General features: G+C 39.8%; 1 protein-coding gene across 2 annotated transcripts in view; it reads left to right on the plus strand.

The window, feature by feature from the left end:
• The window catches only part of LOC146003573 (uncharacterized), an 83,196-nt gene extending 64,874 nt beyond the window's left edge, over nucleotides 1-18,322 (plus strand). For both annotated transcript variants that reach the window (XM_083141869.1, XM_083141870.1), the window contains exons 4-7: nucleotides 2,651-2,769; nucleotides 5,111-5,242; nucleotides 12,073-12,163; nucleotides 17,090-18,322. In XM_083141869.1, the coding sequence (XP_082997995.1) occupies nucleotides 2,651-2,769; nucleotides 5,111-5,242; nucleotides 12,073-12,163; nucleotides 17,090-18,108 (1,361 nt within the window). In that variant the 3' untranslated portion in view covers nucleotides 18,109-18,322. The remainder of the gene's footprint in view (nucleotides 1-2,650; nucleotides 2,770-5,110; nucleotides 5,243-12,072; nucleotides 12,164-17,089) is intronic.
• Nucleotides 18,323-23,289: the final 4,967 nt, after the last annotated feature.

Here is a 23,289-nt window from a genome sequence, read left to right on the forward strand (position 1 = left end):
CTCTGTCGAGGGTTTGACCGTGGCTCAGCCGACAACGCGACCGGATTCAACATGTAAGAGGACCACCGGATTTCACGGAAGACAATGATCAAGATTGGACACAGCTAGGAAGATTCGATACCGCCGACAAACATCGAACGAAGATAGGATAGCGGCTCGAGCCGCGGGGGAACCTTTTTTCCCATTCAATCCTGAAGTGTACTTCTATGCGTTACCGAATAAATCGCTGTTTGAAAAGTGAAAAATGTTCGGTAGGGCAATTGTGCAAAGAAGGGCTGACTTTTCCCCCGAAATGGAGAAAAGTCGTAGTAATCGACAAGACAGCAAAGCGAAGGTGCTTCAGAAATATGGAAATCTGAAGGTTTTTCGTTTGTTTTATGTCCACTTTATGCACTGGCGTACGCCGGATTCTTTTACCGGGACGGGCTGCAATTTTAAACGTGGACAGTACATATCTGTTTCTATTGGGGGGGGGGTCAGCATACGTAATATTTCGTATATTTAGAACTCACAACTCTAAAAAATGTCAATCGGGGATCATTTACCACTGTTTTTTTTGTTTTTTTTTCGAGTTCTGCACTGATTTTTGTTTCAAAATTTTCATACTCTCAAAATTCGGAGGTGGCTGTAGACTGAACATGGAGTTTAAAGTGGGAATTTAATCCACTGCGTCCCTCAACCTGGTATCGAACCAGGGACCCATTCATTACGTGGCGACAACGTTACCACTACGCCATCGGGGTTCAGAAACATGGACATACGGAACCTTCCCGTAAACTGTGTGCAGAAAAACCATGCTTCACTGCTGGAAAAAAAAATGTTCAGTTATTGATTGATTTAGTATATTTTACTTCGCGTTTTGTGCCTCTTGGCTAATTTGCGAAGATGGGGATGAGTAATGAAATGATGAAATTGAGTAAATGGACATTCACAAACAATCATGCCCGAGCGGGATTCGAACCCGGGACCCCTGGCGTCGCAGCGCGATGTGCTAACCACTTTTTTTTTTTTTACACGAAGGTATCCCCCACCATTCAGACTTTTTCTCTTTTTTACATTTTCCAATTCTTACAGTTTATCAGTTTCTTATCATCTGGACAAACACAAATACCCATGCCTTACCCGGGACTCGAACCCGGAACCCCTGGCGTTGTAGCGCACTCTGCCAACCAATCCGCCACGGAGGTCGACAAACCCCTCCGCCACGGAGGTCGACATCACTCAGCCACTGGGTCCGGCAATGTTCAGTTCGGTTCAGTCAGAACAGATGGATGGAAGGGTGCCTGGCCTATGTTATCAAAGTTTTCCATAGAACTGAAAAATCGGAGATCTTTGTTACTTAGTCTGGAATACAGGTGTCACACATAATCATAAAATAAATATTATTACAATTAATAAACAATTAATTTATATGTTTCGTATTATTACTAAAGAAAATGTTGACGGTTTAAACCAAGAATAATGGGATATTAATAAAAATTTCTAAACTAATGTTTCTTCGACATTCATTATGATTAGTTACAAAACTTGGTGTGCTCAATATAAAACTATTATTTTTACCTATCAAAGTGGTAATTTTTAATCATAGCCAATAACATTCTCTGTCATAATTCTCTTATGTTTACTTTTGAATGAATTTTGATACTGTAGTGAATTCACATTTTTTCAGATAATATAATATTTTCATTTCATTATTACATTCTATAAATAAACGAACAGCGGATATTAACTATTTTGGATTGAAATATTTGAACAACATTTCCATGTAGTGCTTCGTTTAGAATATGATTTCAGTAATTTTGGATATTTTAAAGGTAGAAGTGAATCTATGAAGCCGAGAAAAAATAGATTAGTTTCTTAATTGGAAGCGCCAGCGCACTATAAACTGGGAATACACCGTACGTGAACAATGATTTTTGTCTGGTGCATGAGCGTTACTAAAGCAAAGCAAATGGCAGGTGAAGCGGCGTGGCAACATTTGATATTTAAACAAGTTATGTTCAATGAATAAGTAAATAAAAAATGATTGCATTACAAACTTATTTGGGTATGCACGTGCAAATAGGCAGAAACTGCCACTGGCCCATTGGGACACGGCGTTACAGTACGAAATTTAGCTGACTGGGATCTGACCTCGAAACCACGTAAATATGGCATAGGAAGAACACGCACATATAATTGGAACACACACAGCACAGAACTGTAGGATTGTCGGTACCAAACGCAAGTGCTATCGTGAAGGACGATGGCGGTTGAAGTTCTGTGCTAATAGTACTGGCAGATACACAAGTGGGACACTTGAGATATGAAGTGCATATCACTGGCAAACACAGCTCTGTGCTGTGTGCGTTCCAATTATATGTGCGTGTTCTTCCTATGCCATATTTACGTGGTTTCGGGGCCAGCTCCCCACTTCAATTTCTCCTCATTTTGACATTTGAGGGGGGGTGCCCCCTAAAACAGTTTTTTAGCTGAAGCACAAAGACACGTGTTTCTTCCTTTGGGCCCCTCTATACACCTGCCAAGTTTCATGGAAATCGGAGGGGGACACTTAGATAACCTCCCTTGTGAGTAAAGTAAGGTAGTGATTTAAATAGTATTTGTGGTAATCATTCTGCTTCAAAGGTCTAATGCCATTATCTCTGTTTAGGAAAACCATGTCCAAATCGCCACTGCTCGGGAAGGCTTGAGATTCTCGCCTGCAGAGGGCATTGTGGGTATCCAGTGACGCACTTCTGGAGGCACACGGAGCACGCCATTTTCTTCCAGGTTAGTCTTCTTTACTTCTATTCTTTATCCTGGAAATCTACTGGAGAATTGCAAATCTAAGTTTTGATCCTGCCTTTGATTGTTGCCTCAAGTTTTAGATTTGAGATATCTTTTTAGTATCATAAATGAACAATCCTTCACTGGGGAAATCTTGAAATGTCTTCATATCCGGATCCATTGGCGAATTAAGGGGAGGGGCACAAGGGTACGTGCCCCTCACAAAAAGGATGCTGTCTGTTATAAAAAAATATTTATAGTATCATATTACATACAACAAAATAAGTGCTTGAGTCATCATTTCCCAAATGGTAAAAGAAAAGCAAAGTCTAGAACAAGTACATGGCCATGGAATTTGGCGGGTGGCAGAAGTTCGCGCTGTTGACACGTCGGAGCACAACCCCGTGTGTTCGGAGGTTTAAAAGATTTCATTGTAGAGTTGGTCATTGTAATCCATGTGATACAAACTGACAGTATTTGCTCGAAAGGTCAGGGGTGACACAAAAGTGCCCCGGAGAGAGGTCGGTCTGAAGCTCGAACTAGGCAACGCAGCCCGGTTGACGTTGCCACACAGTGCGCGGGAACCAGCGACTTTTGTCCCGCTCTCTCTTTGCTTTCCCTATATGTGGCACCAGCGCAATTCTGCCCAGCCGCCTATTTTCATGGCCGTGCGTTTAGGCACTTACATGGGTGGACATCGGAAATCGAATCCAGGACTTGATATTTAGAAGACAATAACCTTGACTGGTTCTGATGACATAAAAAGAAACTATTGAAGGTCAAGCCCATCTGTTTTGTTTCTTTCTGTGAATCATTCATTTGATTTTACTTCGCCTTTGCGTCATTTTAGCTAATCGCGAAGATGAGGATGAGTGATGATATGATGAAAATGATGAAATTGATGAAGGGACACTCACAAAGAATTCGCATGTCCGGCCCGGGATTCAAACCCGGGATCCCTGGCGGCGTATCCCGCTGTGCTAATCACTCCGCCACGGAGGACGACTGTAAATCATTGTTAGTGTAGAACTACTTCCATTTCACAAAATATACTAGTGCTATTACATAATGATCAAAGTATCCTGGGTTCGTTTCTTAATGGAGATACATTGTAAAGTTTAGTGGCGTACACTGAGTCCAAGATCTGGGCTATCTCACTGTGTCACATGGTCCTAGGCTATGAATAGAAATCAGGTTGCCAACTCATACGAAATCAGGTTGCCAACTCATACGAAATCAGGTTTCCAATTCACAGGAAATCAGGTTGTCAACTCACAGGAAATCAGGTTGTCAACTCATAGGAAATCAGGTTGTCAACTCATAGGAAATCATGTTGTCAACTCATAGGAAATCAGGTTGCCAACTCATAGGAAATCAGGTTGCCAACTCATACGAAATCAGGTTTCCAACTCACAGGAAATCAGGTTGCCAACTCATAGGGAATCAGGTTGCCAACTCATAGGAAATCAGGTTGCCAACTCATAATAAATCAGGTTGCCAACTCCAGAATCAGCATCATCATCTCACTGATATGAATAATATTATTAACAATTTCTGATCGATTTTCCTCCTGTATTTTATTCTCTAGACTTTAGGCTTCGCAGATATCCTAGCTAGCCCAGAATATACGCTCCTGGTAAAGCGTTTCGGAGACCACTTTGAAGGTCCAGTCTCGATTAGGTTATCTGACTACAAATCGGCCCTAAAATAAACCCTTGTTAATTAATTTGATGTGAATATTACAAGCGTACACATGACGCTTTTAATGCACACTATATTTCCAATGTTATGTTTTTTATGCTTACAGCATATTATATGCCACTCCCAGGAAAAAAATCTAAATCCACCTATGTCTGGATCCTATGTACGAACAGCATAAGCAACAACTTATTTTACACTAAATGTCCAAGGCTATCCTTAGAACAAATGTCACTTCTCCATGGGCTACAGTACAAACCCTCTACAACTCACTAAATGGCTCATGTCTTCCATCTCTTACATTCAGAACAGCGTGCATCGTACAGCTGAAACGTATATACGAGTGTATTGGTTCTATTCAAGTTGTTAATGATATTATTCTTGATATGTGTGTGTGCATCTTATTATTTGTTATTCTTCATTTGTCACTGTTGATATGCTTGTATAAAATCAATTTATTTTGTATTAAGAATTTTTCAAATTAATAAACACAAGGAAAGTAATGAAAACTGGGTTAAATTTTATGTATAATTCGATCAATAAGTGTAGAACAATAATCGGAAAAAGTTTAGAGCGCCATGACTGTTATAAAACACTCTATGAATGGTCCTTCAGGATTAATATTAACAGACTTCTGTTGTTGCAGGCCAAAGGCGTCCATGACCATCCACGACCTGAGGCAAAGTCCACGTCCGAAGCTCGCAGAAGTTTAGGCGCAGGGAGAAGGGTCAGAGGTCTGGCGGTCCTGCTGGCCAGGGAGTCTACCCTCGGAAACAAGGTACGTTCGAAAAATATATATTTAATCTTTTCTGTCTGCACATGATGACCAGGTGGTTTCTAGATAAGTAAGGTTCCCAACCTTCAAGATGAACGCTACTCTAAAATTTCAATGATTGAAGTGTATTGTAGAGCGCGGACTGCACAGAAGACTCTGCCAGCGACATTCCTGCCATCTACAGCACGAACGGCTAAGCTTCCCTCGACGAAAGCTCGGACACATTTCCATAACACGTCTGGTCGAGATCCCGAGAAACTATCTCTACAAGAAGTAAAGATCGAGTCTGTGACTTTTGAACAGGCTAGTTAAAATTTAGTTGCTTTCATTCCAAAGTTCAGTTTTGGTTTTTGCTTTATTTAACGTCTCTTTTCTACCACTTTGGCCAAACGCGGTGATGGAAATGAAGGGTGATTAGATAAACTTGATGAAAGTATAAAAACAAACACACATGGACAGAACGCAAAACATTACCTCCATGCCAAGTTTGGGACTCGAACCTGGAACCTTTGTTGGTGGATCGATGGATATGTTCAGTCACCGTGGCAGCCGTTGTGCGTTCAGGCGTGTATGTATGTGCGGCATACCTCGATAGGATCTTCAGGCAAATTAACATTCTAACAATTTCATCACAACCAGCAGTGCAAACCATACTTTGCTATATTTTCCTATATTCGATGATCTTTATCGTTTTCTTTTTTAAAATTATTGTATGGGGTCTAGCGGAAAGTAGGCTTTTAGAATACATACTATCCTCCATCGGGACAGATAAATTGAGGAAAAAATTAATTGGAAATTGTAAGCAGAGTGCGAGGGGTGTGGATTTTAGCCCTATCGACGTTATTATTATTATTATAATTATTAACAGTTTTATTATCATGGTGCTCTGTATTAAAAACACTTGTAAACTTTAAAATACGAGACACATCTGATTAATTTTTTTTTTTTTAAATTAAACTTCGTTTTGATTTTCAGGCGCCACTTGCGCTATGAATTTCGCCACACAACACTAATAGGTAGCAGGTATTTGTACCGCACACAAACCAAAGAAAAGTAAACCGTCACTACATTATGGTAGCCACACTGGCCCCGAAGGATTTGGATTTCAACCGTCAATGTCCCTCCACTTGATTTTCAATTGTTGGCATTCAAAATGTTTACATTCGTTCCTTCGAGGAACACTTGTTTATATTCAAGCACTCCGAAAATAGTGTTGTGATGTAGGAAGTTGTATAAATGTTAGAAACCTCTTCCTTCCACCTTCCTTCATCAAATAATCTAGTAAGAGGAAGTGTTTTATTTTGCTATTACCGCAATATTAAGGAATTTTAATAGTCGATGGCGTTATTCACTTCTGACCCGTCGGCATCTAATTTTTGTGCGCTCCCTCTGGACTTGCGGCCCTTAAGCTATAGCCTCCTAGTGGCAAATCCACAACCAAAGCAAAGCGGCGAGATAGTGCTAAACCATATTTACTTTCACCAAGCGCTTACAAAACATTTCAGATGAAATAGCATGAAAGTCAGCTACATACATTATAAAGACAGATGAGCTACAGTCTGTCTCATGAGTCTGTGGAGCAGCGTCGCGCATAACTGCAGAGAAGGGGAGAAAGCGAGTGGGCAGAGCAAAGCAGTGCGCGCTGCTGCAATCTACTGCTAGTTGCAGCCGCGGTTTCCCCTCCCACAGGTTCATTGGTCGAGCTCTCTCCAGTTACTACTTGCGCAGAGACTTGTTTTCATTGACAGAAGAAATTTCCATGTAAACTCAAATTTGTCGAGTTTTACAAACTTTAATACCACAAGTACGAAAGTCCTCTCCCCATCTCACCCACAATTATTGTCGAGGCTATTGTGGAGAATGTCGAAAGAAACATTCTGGAAAATTTTTAAACAACACACGACCGTCTGAGATTAGTTCAACTGAATATCGTAAGCTTTATAATTTTTCTGATCACAGATGGCAGTACGGTATCAAATTTCAAGAAAAACTTAAAAATATGGAAGATTTATTTAGTAACTTTTACAATAATGATTATAGTTATTCATTTTTAAAGAGAGTAACATAAAATAATACATTTTGCTAAATTTATTGTTGACAATTCACAACGAAAATTCAATACGTCCTGGATAACATAGTTATGTATATGTTTTCCTACAAGTTGACGATTGAACATCAACAACCCAGACCAACTACCAAAAGGGAGTTACGCAGAAGGGCCACTCGACTCGTCTAAATGGCAGCAACAACAGACAAAGTAAAGTTAGGTCTTGGCATAACAAGAAATTTCGGCCCTTTTGAGGACCACAATAAGTCACTTAAAAGTATGCCCTTCTTAGGACCACCAACCAAACAATTTCGATCGGATTCCAGCGGCAGTTGCGGAGGTCCTGAGTTATCAGATTATCGCCAACAAGTCCACCCAGGTACACCGGGACACAACACAGACAGGAGCCAAGTCACCACCAGCCAAATAATAACGGGAGAAGAAGAAGAAGTGTGTACATTCGCCCACGTGTCAAACTAGAGAACGAACGTGCCGCATTAAATTGCACACCTTGAACTACAACATAAGAAAAAGTTAGCAACAATAAACACAGTGATATATATAATGGGCGCATTAAGGGCCTTTGAAGGTTAGCAATAAATGACGATAGCTCCTCCGACACTTAAAATAAAAGAAAAAGCTGCTCTGGAGATATATAAAACTATCTACATACATCCAGTGGCGGCGATTCGATTCCAATTTGCCAAAATTGGGTGGGGGCAACTGCTCCCCCGTAATCGCCGCCACTGTATACATCCGATGAATATATCGGTGAGTAGTTAACAGCACTCTGTGTGTGTGTGTGCTTATGCACAGTAAAACTTCTCCCAACAGACACCCAGTGGCGTAGATGACGCCCCCGCAACCCCGCATTAAGAATGATAAATTAAGAAAGACCCATAGTTCACCAAAGGTTTCCTTTCGGCGTTAGAATATATTTTGAACCAAACATATTGTATTTTTATGCACCGACAACTGCAAACAGAATATGCTAATCACTAATAAAGTGAATTAGCAGATGAGAAAATAAACTTAATTAGCTGATTAGTTAAAGTCATCGAAGGGCAGACGAAGAAAATGAGTTGGCAAAGCTGACTTTAACCATTTACAATTTCTACCAAACCGAAAAGAAAAAAAAATCTTCGACGAACTGGCAGATGTTGGCTTTTTCGACACATAGGATTGTTTTAATGTAAAGATTTTCTACCGTGCCTTAGATATTCTAGTAAATCAAGTAAGGAATAGATTTCAGAGTATGAAACAAAACAAAGAAACTTCACCTTTTTAAGCCCCACCGCCCTAACCCCTAACGGAACACACCGACAGACTCTTGACGCGCTTTCCAGATTTCTCCAGCGTGCATCAGGCTGGTGCACCAAAAATGACGTCAAATTCGGTGAAATTCGGAAAGCTTCTTCATACTGAAACAAATGAAAGTTAGATTCGGAATGCGCACGCATATCCGCGTTTATCAGGAAAAAAAAATCACCATCAGTGACTAAATCACAGAAGATATTTCATGAATATTATATATTTTCACTTAACGACATCTTATTTAGCATGCGCAGTACAAATTTAAGTGGTATTCTTTTGTAAAGATATCGAATTTTGCAAATGGATGCTTTCATGTTGCAGCAGAAGATGGACGCATGTTTTAATGCATCGGCATACTTTTTTTCACTTTGCGTGCAAGTGAACCTCTCCCGGGACCTCTATAAGAAGGAAACCTGTAAATACGGAAAAAAAAGTCCCCAGAAAATGACCTGCTTAAGGCGGAAACCTCCTTAACGCGGAAACGGAACACCATTTAAAGACCAACGAGATGTTTATATTCTCAGTAAGACGGACATTTCTCCCTACATTTTTTTCGCAAGAAAACAATGTAATACTGTAAGTGGAACACGCCTCTGTTGCCACTCGCTTATCGGTAATATTATTGATATGAAAGAATGCGCTACAATACTCATAGCTGTTACGATTCCGTTTCTTTCTTTCATCTCTTACCCTCTTTCTCCACCTTCCTTTGTCTATTTCTCCTCTGTTCTTTCGTCATCTTTCTATTTTTCTCGTTACCTCTCTTTGTTTCTTTCTTGTTTCTTCACTTTTATCTCAATCTTTCTTCACCTCTCTTATTCCATCTTTTAATCTTTTTCTTTCCCTCTAGGCACATCGCGCTACGACGCCAGGAGTCCCGGGTTCGAAAAGATACATAAGTACGTACTGTACGTTCTTACAATACTGTAAAAAGTGTACCAACATGTTGTGTAGTTACATAATTGCAATCTCTGCTATGCTTATTGCGACTGTATCGCATTTTTATTCATGTACGTACATGCATTAGTACTCTACATTATAAGTAATGCGAAATGTAAATCTGTCTTTCCATTATTTTCTGCAGCGCTCTATACTGTATTTAAAGTCATCCCTGTATAAGAAGGAAAACTTAAGACGAAAAATATTGCTCGGAACCATCATGTTCCGGGATAGACAGGTTTTACTGTATTTAAAATGACGACAGTTTATTCGCCCTCCGTGCAACAAAATCGGTCATAGCACTCCCTAAAAAAAAAAAAAACTTTTGGGCACGACACCAGTTAGAATACACACGTTTTGTCAAGTTTCCAGGCTGGGTTGTATATTTTAAATACATCCAAACTTCTTTACTTGAATTCCCCTTGCACGATTCTTATTAAAGTTCTTTTGAATGTAGGAATGAAACATTTAACCATTAGTTGTCAACACTTGAAAGTTTTAAAATTTCTCTTCCAATTCAGCATCTCTATTAAACGATTATATATGAGAAGGCAGCTAGTTTCGAAAAGATGAAAACAGTGTTTGTAACCTCTCTTTTTCCTTCTAAAGAAAATGCCGAGGTTCATAAATTATGAGCATGGTTAAAAACAAGATTTTTGTGCCGTTTTCCCTTTCAAGGCAAACCCTTTTCATCATCGGCTTTCATGACGAATACATACACAAAAGAAAGTTATCGGAAAATGATCGCTTACTTACTGACTTCCACTGTTGATAGATTCCACGCGGGAGTCAGATACCGTTAAAGATTGCGTACAGGTGGAGCTATTGATTGGTAAATTAATTTCGAAGCTGAACAAATTGTTGGGTTCACACAATTCTCCCCACCAATGAAAGCGCTTTAACGATCGGTTTGCCGATGGTTCAATTTACTGCTCCAGCGCTTGTCGGTTGCAATTCGCCACTCCCCTCCAGACCACACAAGAACAGGGAGAATGGTAGGTCGTAAAACATGTTAATCCCATGCAGCGATGACAGCGCCACAGTGTGGGGAATCGAGGGGTTCTTTATCAATTCTTGCATCGTCTTCCTAATTCCGCCGCTTGGTGCGAAAGGATAGTTTTTACATTCCTAGCCTGTTACTGCACGGTGGATGGTACAGGTCTCGTCTTGTGAACGGGCAAGCTCGGTTCGTTCTCGTTCTCTTCTCGCAAAGGTCGTCAGCAAAAGGTGGGCAAGTTTGAATTGAATTAAAGTTTTAGTCCATTTTATGCACAGATAGGCTATTAGGGACTGGGCCTACAGTTTGAAGTGGGATCCGAACCACTGTGCAATGTGCCTCCACCGGGTATCGAACCCCGGACCACTTGATTACAAGGCGACGACGTTAACACTACGCCATCGGGGAAGCTCTCGAGAAGGGCAAGTGTCCACCGTTAAGTACTCTGAGGTCTGAGCCCATCCAATCAATCAAAACGAAGAATTTTCAGTCTCATAGTAGAGCAGGAATATATATCTCTCTCTCTTTCTCTCTGTCACACACACACACACACACACACACACACACAGAGAGAGAGAGAGAGAGAGAGAGAGAGAGAGAGAGAAGAAATATAAGAAAGAAGAAATATAAGAACAGATGATGAAAGAAAGAGAGAGAGAGAGAGAGAGAGAGAGACAGAAAGAAAGAATAGAGCAAGGAAGAGAGAGAAAGAGAAATAATAGAGAGAAAGACAGAAGGAGAAAGAATTAAACAAGGAACAGAGAGAGAAAGAGAAATAATAGAGAGAGAAAGATAGAAGGAGAAAGAATAGAGCAAGGAAGAGAGAGAAAGAGAAATAATAGAGAGAGAAAGACAGAAGGAGAAAGAATAGAGCAAGGAAGAGAGAGAGAAAGAGAAATAATAGAGAAAGAAAGACAGAAGGAGAAAGAATAGAGCAAGGAAGAGAGAGAAAGACAGAAGGAGAAAGAATAGAGCAAGGAAGAGAGAAAGAAAGAGAAATAAAAGAGAAAGACAGAAGGAGAAAGAATAGAGCAAGGAAGAGAGAGAAAGAGAAATAATAGAGAAAGAAAAACAGAAGAAGAAAGAATAGAAAAGGAAGAGAGAGAAAGAGAAATAATAGAGAAAGAAAGACAGAAGGGAAAAGAATGGAGCAAGGAAGAAAGAGAAAGAAAGAGGAAGATACAAGAACGAGAAATATAGAAGGAGAAAGAAAAAGGAAAGAGAGAGAAACAGGAAGCGAAATGAGTATGAGAGGGAGAGATAATAAGATAATTTTTCAGTAAAGTGGTTTTTCGAAGGAGGAGAAATTTTCGAAAGCGTCTCTGCTGTCATAGGCGAAAGGTACAACTCGACCTTAAAAATAAACTTTGAAAGTTGGACTTGGAAAATAACATATTTATAAAGACCAGGCAATAATTCAATTTTATGGTATAACATTTTCTTTCTGGTAGCTATCTGATATTCTGTACTACATTTCACTAGAAACTTAGCTTGTTGGGATATCTATATCTAATAATTTACTTTCTCTAATTTCAGCTGCTTTCTCTGAAACGGCCAGTAAGAGAGACTAACTCGGGCTCAGTCATGTGTCCAGAACCTCCGCCACTGATATCGGACAATGACAAAGGTAAGATTAGGTTGCACCATTTTGCCCAGGTGATGGGTATTTTTGCTCAAAACTTTACTTTTCTACCTCGTTAGTTAATCGCGACTATCAGGATAATGTGAAGGCCCAAACATATTAAACACTGATGTTTTGGAAGGGAGTCTAACCCAGAACTTTCGGACTTACGAATAAATTAGATAGGTATTTATGTTTATTTTATTTATCGACGCTTTCTGCTTATTTCGGCTAACGGCGACGATAATTTGAAATTTTATGTACAGATGGAGTAATAGGGATTGGACCTACAGTTTAAAGTGGGATCCGAACACTGCGCAATGTGCTTACACCGGCTTTCGAACCCGGGAACCCTTGATTACAAGGCAACGACGTTACCACTACCATCGGCGAGGCCCTGGCGACGATATGGATGAGTGATGATTAAATGAAATTCATTAACAGACACTCACACAGAACATCCATGACCAGGCCGAGATTCTAACCCGGAAATTCGGTGGTGAATTGGAAAGTTGACTACTTACCCCGCTCGATCACGAAGCCGCTATATTGCATGGCTTAACTGAACAAAGCTCATCTGTCGGTTTATAATAGTAATACAATAATTACTAAACAGTTTAGTAAGTTTTTACTTTACTTTACTTTACTTAATCAATATAGACCATCATGGATGTTAATTTTTCCCGGTTTCCTAATTTGGTTTCATTACTAGTAATTAAGTATAGAGCTTAGGTCTGAATGTTTATATCTGGATGAAACATGAGGTTTTAAGACCTCTGAAAAGCGCACACTTACAGTTACACACACGCGCACAAAAAAATCAGGTTTTAACAAAATGTCGCGTCCTCGGAAAACAGTTAAAGTACTGCTTGAAGTAGGCATATGTTATGAATAAATATAATATTTCTTTCGGGAATGGGGTGATATGGACATTGATTGATTTGGTTTCTTTCCCTTCACTTTTCTGTCACTTTTGGCTAATCGCAAAGATGAGTGATGATATGATGAAATTGATGAAGGGATACTCATAAAGAACGCCCAGGCTGGGATTCAAACCTGCGACCCCTGGCGTCGTATCACGCTGTGCTAAAATAACAATTTCGCCGCGGAGGTCCGTTGATATGGACATGTCCATATTACTCTGGTGTCCATCACACCTACTTTTTCACTTATTTCATAATATTTACTACTTGTGTACTAGAATTTTTTATAGGTATAATTTTTACATATATTGAAATTATGCAAATATTATAGTACTCAAGTTGAAAATGTACTGTGTAATTGAAAAGCTCTTTCTAGAAACAAAAAGTGTGTAAACAAACAGAGCTCAACGATTAACACCAACATGCTCACATGGCACATCTCCAACGCGTATGTCACTACACACAACAGCATAAGTTTTAAGAACATCCATAATTGATACACGGTATAAGACATATCGACTTTGTAAAGGGTTGGCCAACAGCCACGATCGGATATTGATATATTGCAGTGGCGTGCGGTGACTTTTATCCTTGGGGAAATCGCTGAAGGTAAAAGGTAATCTTTCTCTGCTCTGCCTCGCAAATTCATTCATTACTCATTTCCCTATAACAAATGTCCTTTGCTTCCAACGTTTGTATGGCCTCCCCGATGGCGTAGCGGTAAAGTCGTCACCCGGGCTCGATACCCGGTGGAGGCACATTGCACAGTGGTTCCTATCCCACTTCCAAACTGTAGGTCCAGTCCCGATTAGCCTGCATGTGCATGAAGTGAACTTAAAACAACAATTCAACATCTTTCAATGTTTGCAAAAGTTCTTTTTCATGTATAATATGTTGGCCTCCCCGATGGCGCAGTGGTAGCGTCGTCGCCTTGTAATCAAGGGGTCACGGGTTCGATACCCGGTAGAGGCACAAGTGGTTCGGATCCCACTTTAAACTGTAGGTCCAGTCCCAATTAGCCTTACTGTGCATAAAGTGGACTTAAAACAACCAACCAACCATGTATAATATGTTATTCTTCTATAAAAATCAAGTTTTGTGTGTCTATGTCCTCCAAAGCTTTTAATTATAGTTTTTAAATGTGTGCCTCAATGCTGGCAATACGCTATGAAAATATCCCTATGCGTAGATATTGAACTGTACAGTTTGCAACACTACGGTAGATACAACAGCAGACCTTTCTGATGCACTGCGACTACATTTCAAGCCGTTTCGATTGTGGGTAGAGTTATCGTGCACAGAAGCTGTCCTGTTATTACTTGGTTCAAGGTCACTTCGTTCCATTTTCATGTCTTGCTTCCCCTAAGCCCGGGATATTGAGCGAAATGCCCAGATGTTTTGTCAAATCACCACAAGATGGTGCTAAGTGTTGCCATCTCGAAAACGAACGGACTGCGAGGACTACAAGCTCATACTTTTTGGGATACTAGAAATTAATTATACATAAATACAAAGTAAAGGAAAGTATTTCACAACTGTAATGCTGTTTAAAAGAAAATGGGGATAATCAATGTAGAAACTGTATTGATCTGAACAAGATATAGTAAAATGTACAACAGGACAAGAATTCTGTCTGTGTTCCCTGATTTCTTCAAATGTTTCGTGAGTTTATCTATTTTCATGCAACGCTAACAATGAGACATTGCTCAATAGTGTGCCCGCCATTGTTTATAAGACACAAAACAAGTCACACCCCAGAAACACAAGGCGTAGAACCAAACACATGAGTAATGCACGCCGCCGCAGCGTGGCTTTTTAAAGAAGCTTTCGGACGGACCTCTATCGTAAAGGGTCCCCCGTATCACACAACACTAGAGCACCCGGATTGCCTACGTTGTTAGGTTAGGTCTGATAGGTTTGGTTCTATTAGCATACATACACTCAAAACCTATTATTTATGCTAAGAAAACTAAATCTAGCCAACCTAACCTAACAACTTAGGCATTTAGCCTAACAATAAAAGCTTTCCCCGGTGACGTCAGAACTCAAGGTTGCTCTAGTGTTGTGCGATAAGGGAGACGGGAAACCCATCGGAAAACCTGACTCGTAACCAGTGATGTGCGTCTACGCGTAAACAACAACATTCTACGCGCAGACTATTTTAAACACGTAGATGATGATATATATATGTAAACAAAATGGCGAAAGGTCATAACTTAGCAAAGGGCGCTGTAGAAGTAAAACAAAATTACACTGCGTATCAGTTGCTAATGTGTGAGACGAAAATTTCATACTCTTCCTTGCAGTTTTGAACATTTTCTCACCTAGGAAAAAACTTAACGTAGGAAATAATCTACTGTTTTATGGAAAAAGACTTATTTTGCCTCACTACTGCCATCTGTTGATTTTCTTGCATACGATTTATCTTCTTCCATAGTTGATGAGAGAAGACAAGAGAAATTTTGTTGTAAATATAGATTTTTGTCAGTTCGTTAGGAACAAATATAGTTAAAAATGTCACTTTCCGTTCATGAAAGCCTTGAAAATTAATTTTAATGTACTATAGATTGTCTATGTAGTCTATGTAAACTACACCCCAATGTAATCTACGTGTAGACAACGCATGTAGACGTAAACTTATAGTGTACGGCACATCACTGCTCCTAACCACGTCAATGACCTCTATCGGAAATCAGACAAAATATTACCATACAACGCATAAGAGGAGGATAACAGCTTTTTACGTCAATTTCCCTTGCAAATAATACGTTCTTGCTATACGTGACTTTTGGCCCACACTGTACTTCCAAATCCATTGAGTATGATTGAATGATTTGATTTATTTTACTTTGCTTTTCTGCCACTTTTGGCTAATCGCGAAGATGATTGATTGATTGATTTAGTTTTGTACCTCTTGACTAATTTGCGAAGATGGGGATGAGTGATGAAATTGATGAATGGACATTCACAAACAACCAATCCCGAACGGGATTCGAACCCGGGACTCTTGGCGTCGCAGCGCGATGTGCTAACCACTAGGCCACAATTCGCGAAGATGAAGATGAATGGTGATAAGATGAAGGGACAGTCATAAACATATACGGAAGACCCAACACAAGTTCCACAGAGGATTTTACTGGCTGAGTCTAGACGCCAGAGACTCGCTAGTCTGCAAGATTCAGTTCAGGGTGTACTACGTGGAAGAGAGGTTGACATTTTGGTGTCTTTAGAAGAGGTCACCCCTTACACCCCCCACCCTTTGAGTATGATTATTATCAGAGAGTTAGATCCTAACAAACTTACAAGTTGGTCCTACGAGTTATGGTGATTAGCCTAGCATGATAAGATTCTAGTTTTTGTATAGTCACAGACACTTCTGGCTTGTAACTAGGCCGTTGATTATCAGTGGCAACGTTACAACCCAGAAGTGTCCGTGACTGTACTCTATATATTATTTTTTTATACCGGGTGTCTCAAATATTTATTGCAAGTAATAAATTAACTTAGGTTAATGAAATCAGTCCATAACGAACGAGGAACAGTTATTTTTTCCACTTACAAATGTTCAATGTATGCACCACGGGTGACACGATAGTCTAGTTCTTGTCACACTCGCATAAACATGTGCCTCTCTGTAGTGTCTATCGCTGCGATGATACTCTCTCTCCCTTAGGTCTGTGATATCACGCGACATCGGTGGGACGAATACCCTATCTTTCATGAAACCCCACAAAAAGATGCCACAGGGTGTAAGGCCCGGTGATCGTGCAGACCAAATCACTGAACAAAACACTGTGAGTGATGTGAGTGTCGCCTAGCGGCAGGAATGTGAACTCCCAGCTTAACACAACCTACAGGCATGAACTGTGTTTGTTCCTCGTTCGTTCTGGACTGGTTTCATTAACATCAGTTCAATAGTTTACTTGCAATAATCCCTCAATTATTTCTGAAACACCCGGTATATGTTTGCGTGTTTATGATAATTACAATGAAATCTTCTTTTCTACAGGTAATATGGGGTATACATGTTCGTGCCCACCTTTCGAATGCTTATGTGACCGTCGCAGCAACCTGATAGCAGCCCCTTCATCAATCGACTCCTACTGGCTTGAGAGGACAAGCGCCGAGACAGGACCTGCCACAGGCTTAGAACTTACCGACCACCACCAGACGCATGAACTCTTCTACTCAACGTTACCAAAGGACCCATCTGCGTATGACGGCAACAGCAATTTGGTGCAGTACGACGCACCACGCGATCCCGGTTTCTTGCTCGAGCCTCTAGCAGGTGATCTCTTTCAACCAGAGGAAATATTCCAGCTGGATCAACCCCTGCGTCCTCCTGACGGTCGCTACGATGGGATTCTTAACAACTACGATGCCAAAACGTCACCACCGACTCTACTTGATCTCGGTAGCGGTACGATTCATCGTACCGAACAGTACGAGTCCGTGAAGCAAGAACTTGACTATACTGACTGTCAGGCGTGGATGCTCCCAGATCCTGCAATGCAAGGAGACGCAATGGTGCCAGTTCCCATACATCAGCAACACTGCTCGAGCAGTGAAATCCCCGCTTTGGTGACGCAAAGCTTAAGTAACCCAGGTGCGTCGATCAGGATGCAGTGTCAGGTGACCGAGGATCCCTTAGTGAACCCCATGCACTGTGTGTCGGACGATTCGATGGCAAACTCTAGCATGCACTGCATCGACAGTCAGCTAGACATGTCGAGACTCCACTGTGATGACGGATCTAGGCTGCACTGCATTTCGCAGGAGTCCATGGTGACGTCGCGGTTGCACTGCATGCCCGTGGACAATATGAACTCTCCGATGCAGTGTGGTGGTGATGTTCGATTGCAGTGTGATCCGGTGTCGCTTCACAATGTGAACGAAGGACTTCACGAAGTTGATGCGTGTTCCTCAATAGTTCATTTTAGCAACCAGCCACCCTCATTATCAGCATCGCCTCAGTCATCTTATCAACACTGCCACACAGAATCTATGTTTCCATATCACTTGCACTAACTTTTATTTTCCTCACAATACACCATACAAATAAGTATGAACCCTTCTTCTCTCTTGTAAGCTGTGTCAAAACAAGTGAAACATCCCTAAACTATGTGGTCTCTAACATGTTAGTCAACTGTGAAAATGGCCCCACAGTCCAAATCTGAGTTGCAACAAGGGTTATTTATTTCACAGAAAGATGCAGTATTAAAATACAATTGTACAATAAATATTCTCCCATAATTCTGTGTTTTCATTGTAATGTTTGCATATCAATGGGACAACCTATATTTAACCCCCGGCTTCACTTCTTTATTTCGTTCCTGGATTACTTCCCTTCATTCATCCAATCTTTCTCCTTCCACACCTCTGTTAACAATGCAATACACAAGTACAGAAAGTGAACAAACAGACTACTGGTAATTGACAGTACTTTTGCCCATGGAGTTAAATCAGCAAATCAAAATTTTACATAGGGTTTATTATGTGCTGTTCTAATAACATATTTACAGAGCGTTTCCACAGGTGCATTGCTCAAAAACCATAAAACTCTAAAACAACATATGCCTACCTATGACTTGCACCATCCGTACTTTCATTAACACAGAATCGGCAACTATCTCTGTGGCCTACCCTCGACTTAATGATATTCCGGCCAATAACGCAACCTTCTAACGAAACTAATAGATGTGCATTTCCTTACGCAGCATCTTTAATTCAGCCCGTTAGGCATTATGTTTTGACTCTGAAATATCCCATACATGCAAAATCTCTTCTCATGGGAACCTGGGATTCCAAACATGAGTGAGTTTACACCAAATGTTACTATACTATGTTTTCCACATCAATCCGTTTAGTCAGATAAGCGGTCTAAACATCAGACATTCGAGGGACAAGAGGCATGGATAGCGGTTGCCGCCGTCGTAAATCTGGATAAAGACTGTTTTCAACATGCGCGCGTTCACTCTGGTACAGCAAGGCCATCAGTACTGGCCCACAGCATAACTGTTACAAAATTACTTCTTTAACTTTTGGTTTTTCATTATTCCTTCCGTGTTGGCTCAACAACCTGCTGGCCTCCAAGGTTCGTCCGCACCCTCTTGAGGCGTGTTGACAAAACATCAGCGACACATCACCCTGGTCAGCTTGTAGCCAAAGCCACCAAGGGCTCAAAATAGAAACAGGCGACCTTGAATTACCCAATAGGAGACTAAACTTATGTCGAGGGAAACTTTGTTTTCCAATCGGTAAGGGATGAATGAAAGTCGGATACCACCGGTGTAGTCTGCTGATGTCCTCAGTGTTCCGATCTACACGATTAAGTGTCCACATGTACTGTATACTGTCAACATTACAGCATATCCACCAAGCTAGTTAACCCTTTCGGCGCGGAGGACGTATATATAAGTTTTCCTCCTTTGCGCTAAAATCGAGGATAACGTATATATACGTTCTTCGTTTTTGAGTGTTTATGAAAATTCTTACATGTTTCTATGTGCTTCGGCGATTGCTTCGCTCCAAAGGCTGGATATTTTAGTACATAACTTGACCGGTAGGTGCAACATAATGGGGTTTCTTTGTTTTTTCTTACATGTTTACGAGTGACGCCTGTTCTGTGCTTTTTGTTTTGAGTTCGCACAATGGTCGACAATGCTGTCCCAGGTTGTTCCCGGCGGATGTATGTGTAAGAAATGTAATTTGATCGATACAAAGCAAAGGAATTCTGCAAAAGAGACATCTAGCGTGATTTTCATTAAACAAAAGCAGCTAAAACTAATCAGCCGTAAGTGTATGCCACCTAATGGCGCCCAACAAGGGCTGAACCCATTCACATATACACCAACTTTCACAATATACATCAAACATCTAGACACTTACATTAGACATCAGAAACTTCATACACTATGGTACCACTATTTACAAACTTAATATTTTGACAATTTACACTATTTATATCTCTCCTGAAATTTCACAAATCATTTATCTAAGTACTAGTTCCTTTGTGCCTCATAGGATGCTTTGAAGACTATCACGCGAAAGTGAACTTCTGTTGATTTCTCGTTATCAAGAATCCAAAAACTATAATGTAGCATATGTTTTGATGCCTTAGTAAACTGAATTCCTTATTTTTTCATACCACATAGCTGATTTTTTACATTTCTTACCAGTGACGACGCTACAGGGGGGCAGGGGGCGGGCGCCCCCCCAGTAAGACACTTCGCCCACCCCGTCCGCCCCCCAACTAAAGTCAATGAAATATCAAATAATAAGAGAGTTCATTTGTAAGAGTATGACGAATTTCACCTTTTCTAAGTGGTGTATTCTGCATGATATAACTTTTCCTGCTTCTATCAACATAACTAACGAATATTAATTTGTTTCAGTATATATACGCTATGTGTGTGTGACTTATGTTCAAGATTCGAGAGCCGACCTGGACATAGGCGATTTCTCATTCATTTACTATGTCCTGTAATCGTCCGATTAACCTAAGTTTAACGAGTTTTAAGAACTGGATAAAAGTTTTGAATGTGGATTGTTTTAAAACATCACGAACATTCTGATGACCACAAGATATTATCTGTAGAACGGGCAAATTATTCTAATCGTGGGTCGTTAGTGGCAATGCTAATTAGTAAAAGACATTCAAAGGTGATTCAAGATTTGGTTGGTTAGTTGATTTGGTGTTTTAAGTCCACTTTACACACAGTAAGGGTAATCGGGACTGGACCTACAGTTTAAAGTGTCCCCACCGGGTATTGAACCCGGGACCAAAGTTGATCCAAGAAAACCGACACTACATGTCAGTTCTTGCGGATGCATTGTGGGTTTTTACTATCAGGGACTTGATTTTCGAGATGATGAGTCTGAGGCAAACTTTAACAAAGGGAATTTCTTCGATACTCTTGAAGTTAATTTCAAAATGAGGGGATATTATTCGGAAATGTATTGACCTTGAACCTTAAAATGCAAATTACACTCAAAATTCGATTCAAAACAAATTAATCTGCGTAACGTCCACACTTGTTCTCAGCAAAATAAGCCAGGAAGTGGATCAGGTGAAAGTATTCGCACTGATGTCAGATAAAACAAAAGACATTGCGAGGAAGGAACATGACAGATATTTGTATCGCGGGCAGGTAAAAGAACGCTTTTTAGGATTTGTCACTCTTCAATCATTAGATGCAGTTTCGCTCTTTCTCGTACATATCAAAATCGAAGAACTTCTTCCCCAAGAACTCCATAGGTGCCTGTAATTGTGTAGCGCAAACATACTTTGGAGTGGTAGAGCGAGAGGTGCACCAGGGTCAGAATATTTCTTGAATTATGAGATAACTGTAACTTTTTTCAGATTTTTATTCTTGTGATAACGTTTCTCTGAAAGGTGAAACGCAGATTTTGCCCAAAACTCTTCAGCGTTACGAAGATCGAACAAAAGTACTCCACTTAATGGTTTTCTTCGAAATCCTAGGAAAGTATAAATTGATATTTCACAAGGTTCACACTGTAGTTGTATTGTCTGTAACAATTCCAGTTCCCAATGCAGCATGTGAAAGAACCTTTTCGTGTTAGAAACCTTTGAAAAGCTTTGCTCGAAACAGGATGCTGGATACCAGCTGCCTCGTTTGGCTGTCGTTGGTATTGAGAAGAAATGTCAAGTCCTGGACGTACAGAAGGTAGGCAATGTGTTCTCCAAAGCACATACAGCAGAATTCTCCTACAGGAGAATTGCACTTCACTAAGTGACTTTGGTTGTTTCTAATACTTAAGAAGATTAATATCTTCCAACGTCATGTTTATTTTGCAAGAAAATTAAACTCTTCGAAACATTTCTTTTAGTCATTTATATTATTATTTTATAACTTGAATATTTATATCAGTAGTTTCATCTCAAGAAAGACGATGAGTTATAATATTATAAATGTCTTCCAATACGGAAATAGGCCACTAGAAACAACGCAACTTGCGCCAGTTCCCACGAATAAAAAGAAGAATTAATGCTTTAAGCGAATCATATGGAGATAAACTCGTAATCAAGAAGTAAATTTAGGTAAACGTTCACTCGGAATAGATTTGTTTGTTTGATTTGGTGTTTTAAGTCCACTTTATGCACCGAAAGGCTAATCGGGACTGGACCTACAGTTTAAAGTGGGATCCTCACTCGGAATAGAATACAAGCACAAAGCTCCATACAACAATATTTTGTCTCCCCCTTTCCGCCTCCCAGTCATTCTTCTCTGGCGCCGTCACTGTTTCTTACTCATATTGTAATTGTTTTTGGTTTGCAACACTGACGAAATTATAAAATTATACCACATAAAAATATAAAAAATTACCTTATTTGGATGAATATGTAACATTGGTTGAATATTTTTTAAAAATTAATGATGATACATTTTTTTAGAAATTTTTATTATGAGATGGCAACACTGATGCTTGAAGAAAATTTCATATCATTTTGTAAACTTTAGCACTTTTTATTCCAACACAAAACTGAGGGTCTCAAGATATATTTGTATGCCAATGTCAACTTTATTTCTTGTATGCTTCATGTCATCTTTCTTTTCACAGATGAATGGTAAATTTACTATTCCTCGTGACGTTGAAACCGCTTTACGTGTCCGATGTCAAAGTAATCGTACTTAATAATCAATAGTAATTTATAAATAATAAATAAAAATGTTACCTTACTGTAATGAATATCCATAATCCACTGAATACTTGGAAAAGTAAACGAGATATGTAGGAACAATTTTTTTTTTTTTTTTTTGAGATTTTGAAATATATTTTGGGATGGCAACACTGACGTTTGAGGAAATATACATAACGTTTCTGTACTATAACTTCTATCCCTTAGTATTTTGAACCAGTGTGCAAAATTTCATGTCTATATAGCAAATAGTAACAGAACAATTAATTTTCACAAAAGGGTAAAAAATCATACGTTGGCTGTGAACTTTCCAATTATATCCATACTTCATATTCAAAAATAAACTAGAAAGTTTCAAAACAAAGGAGGAACACTAAAAATATGATTGCTGACATACGGATGACATATTCTATGTGAAGATAAATGTTTCAGAGCTTTCGGTCTATTAAGACAGCTAACATGCCCATGGACACATCCGCCAAATAGAGTTGGTAAAACTCACTGACCGCGGTCACATTTTTTTTCAAGCGCTTTGCGAGGTCAAAAGT

This window comes from Lepisma saccharinum, chromosome 20 (genome assembly GCF_977018435.1).
Source record: "Lepisma saccharinum chromosome 20, izLepSacc3.1, whole genome shotgun sequence".
Taxonomy (NCBI): Eukaryota; Metazoa; Arthropoda; class Insecta; order Zygentoma; family Lepismatidae; genus Lepisma; species Lepisma saccharinum.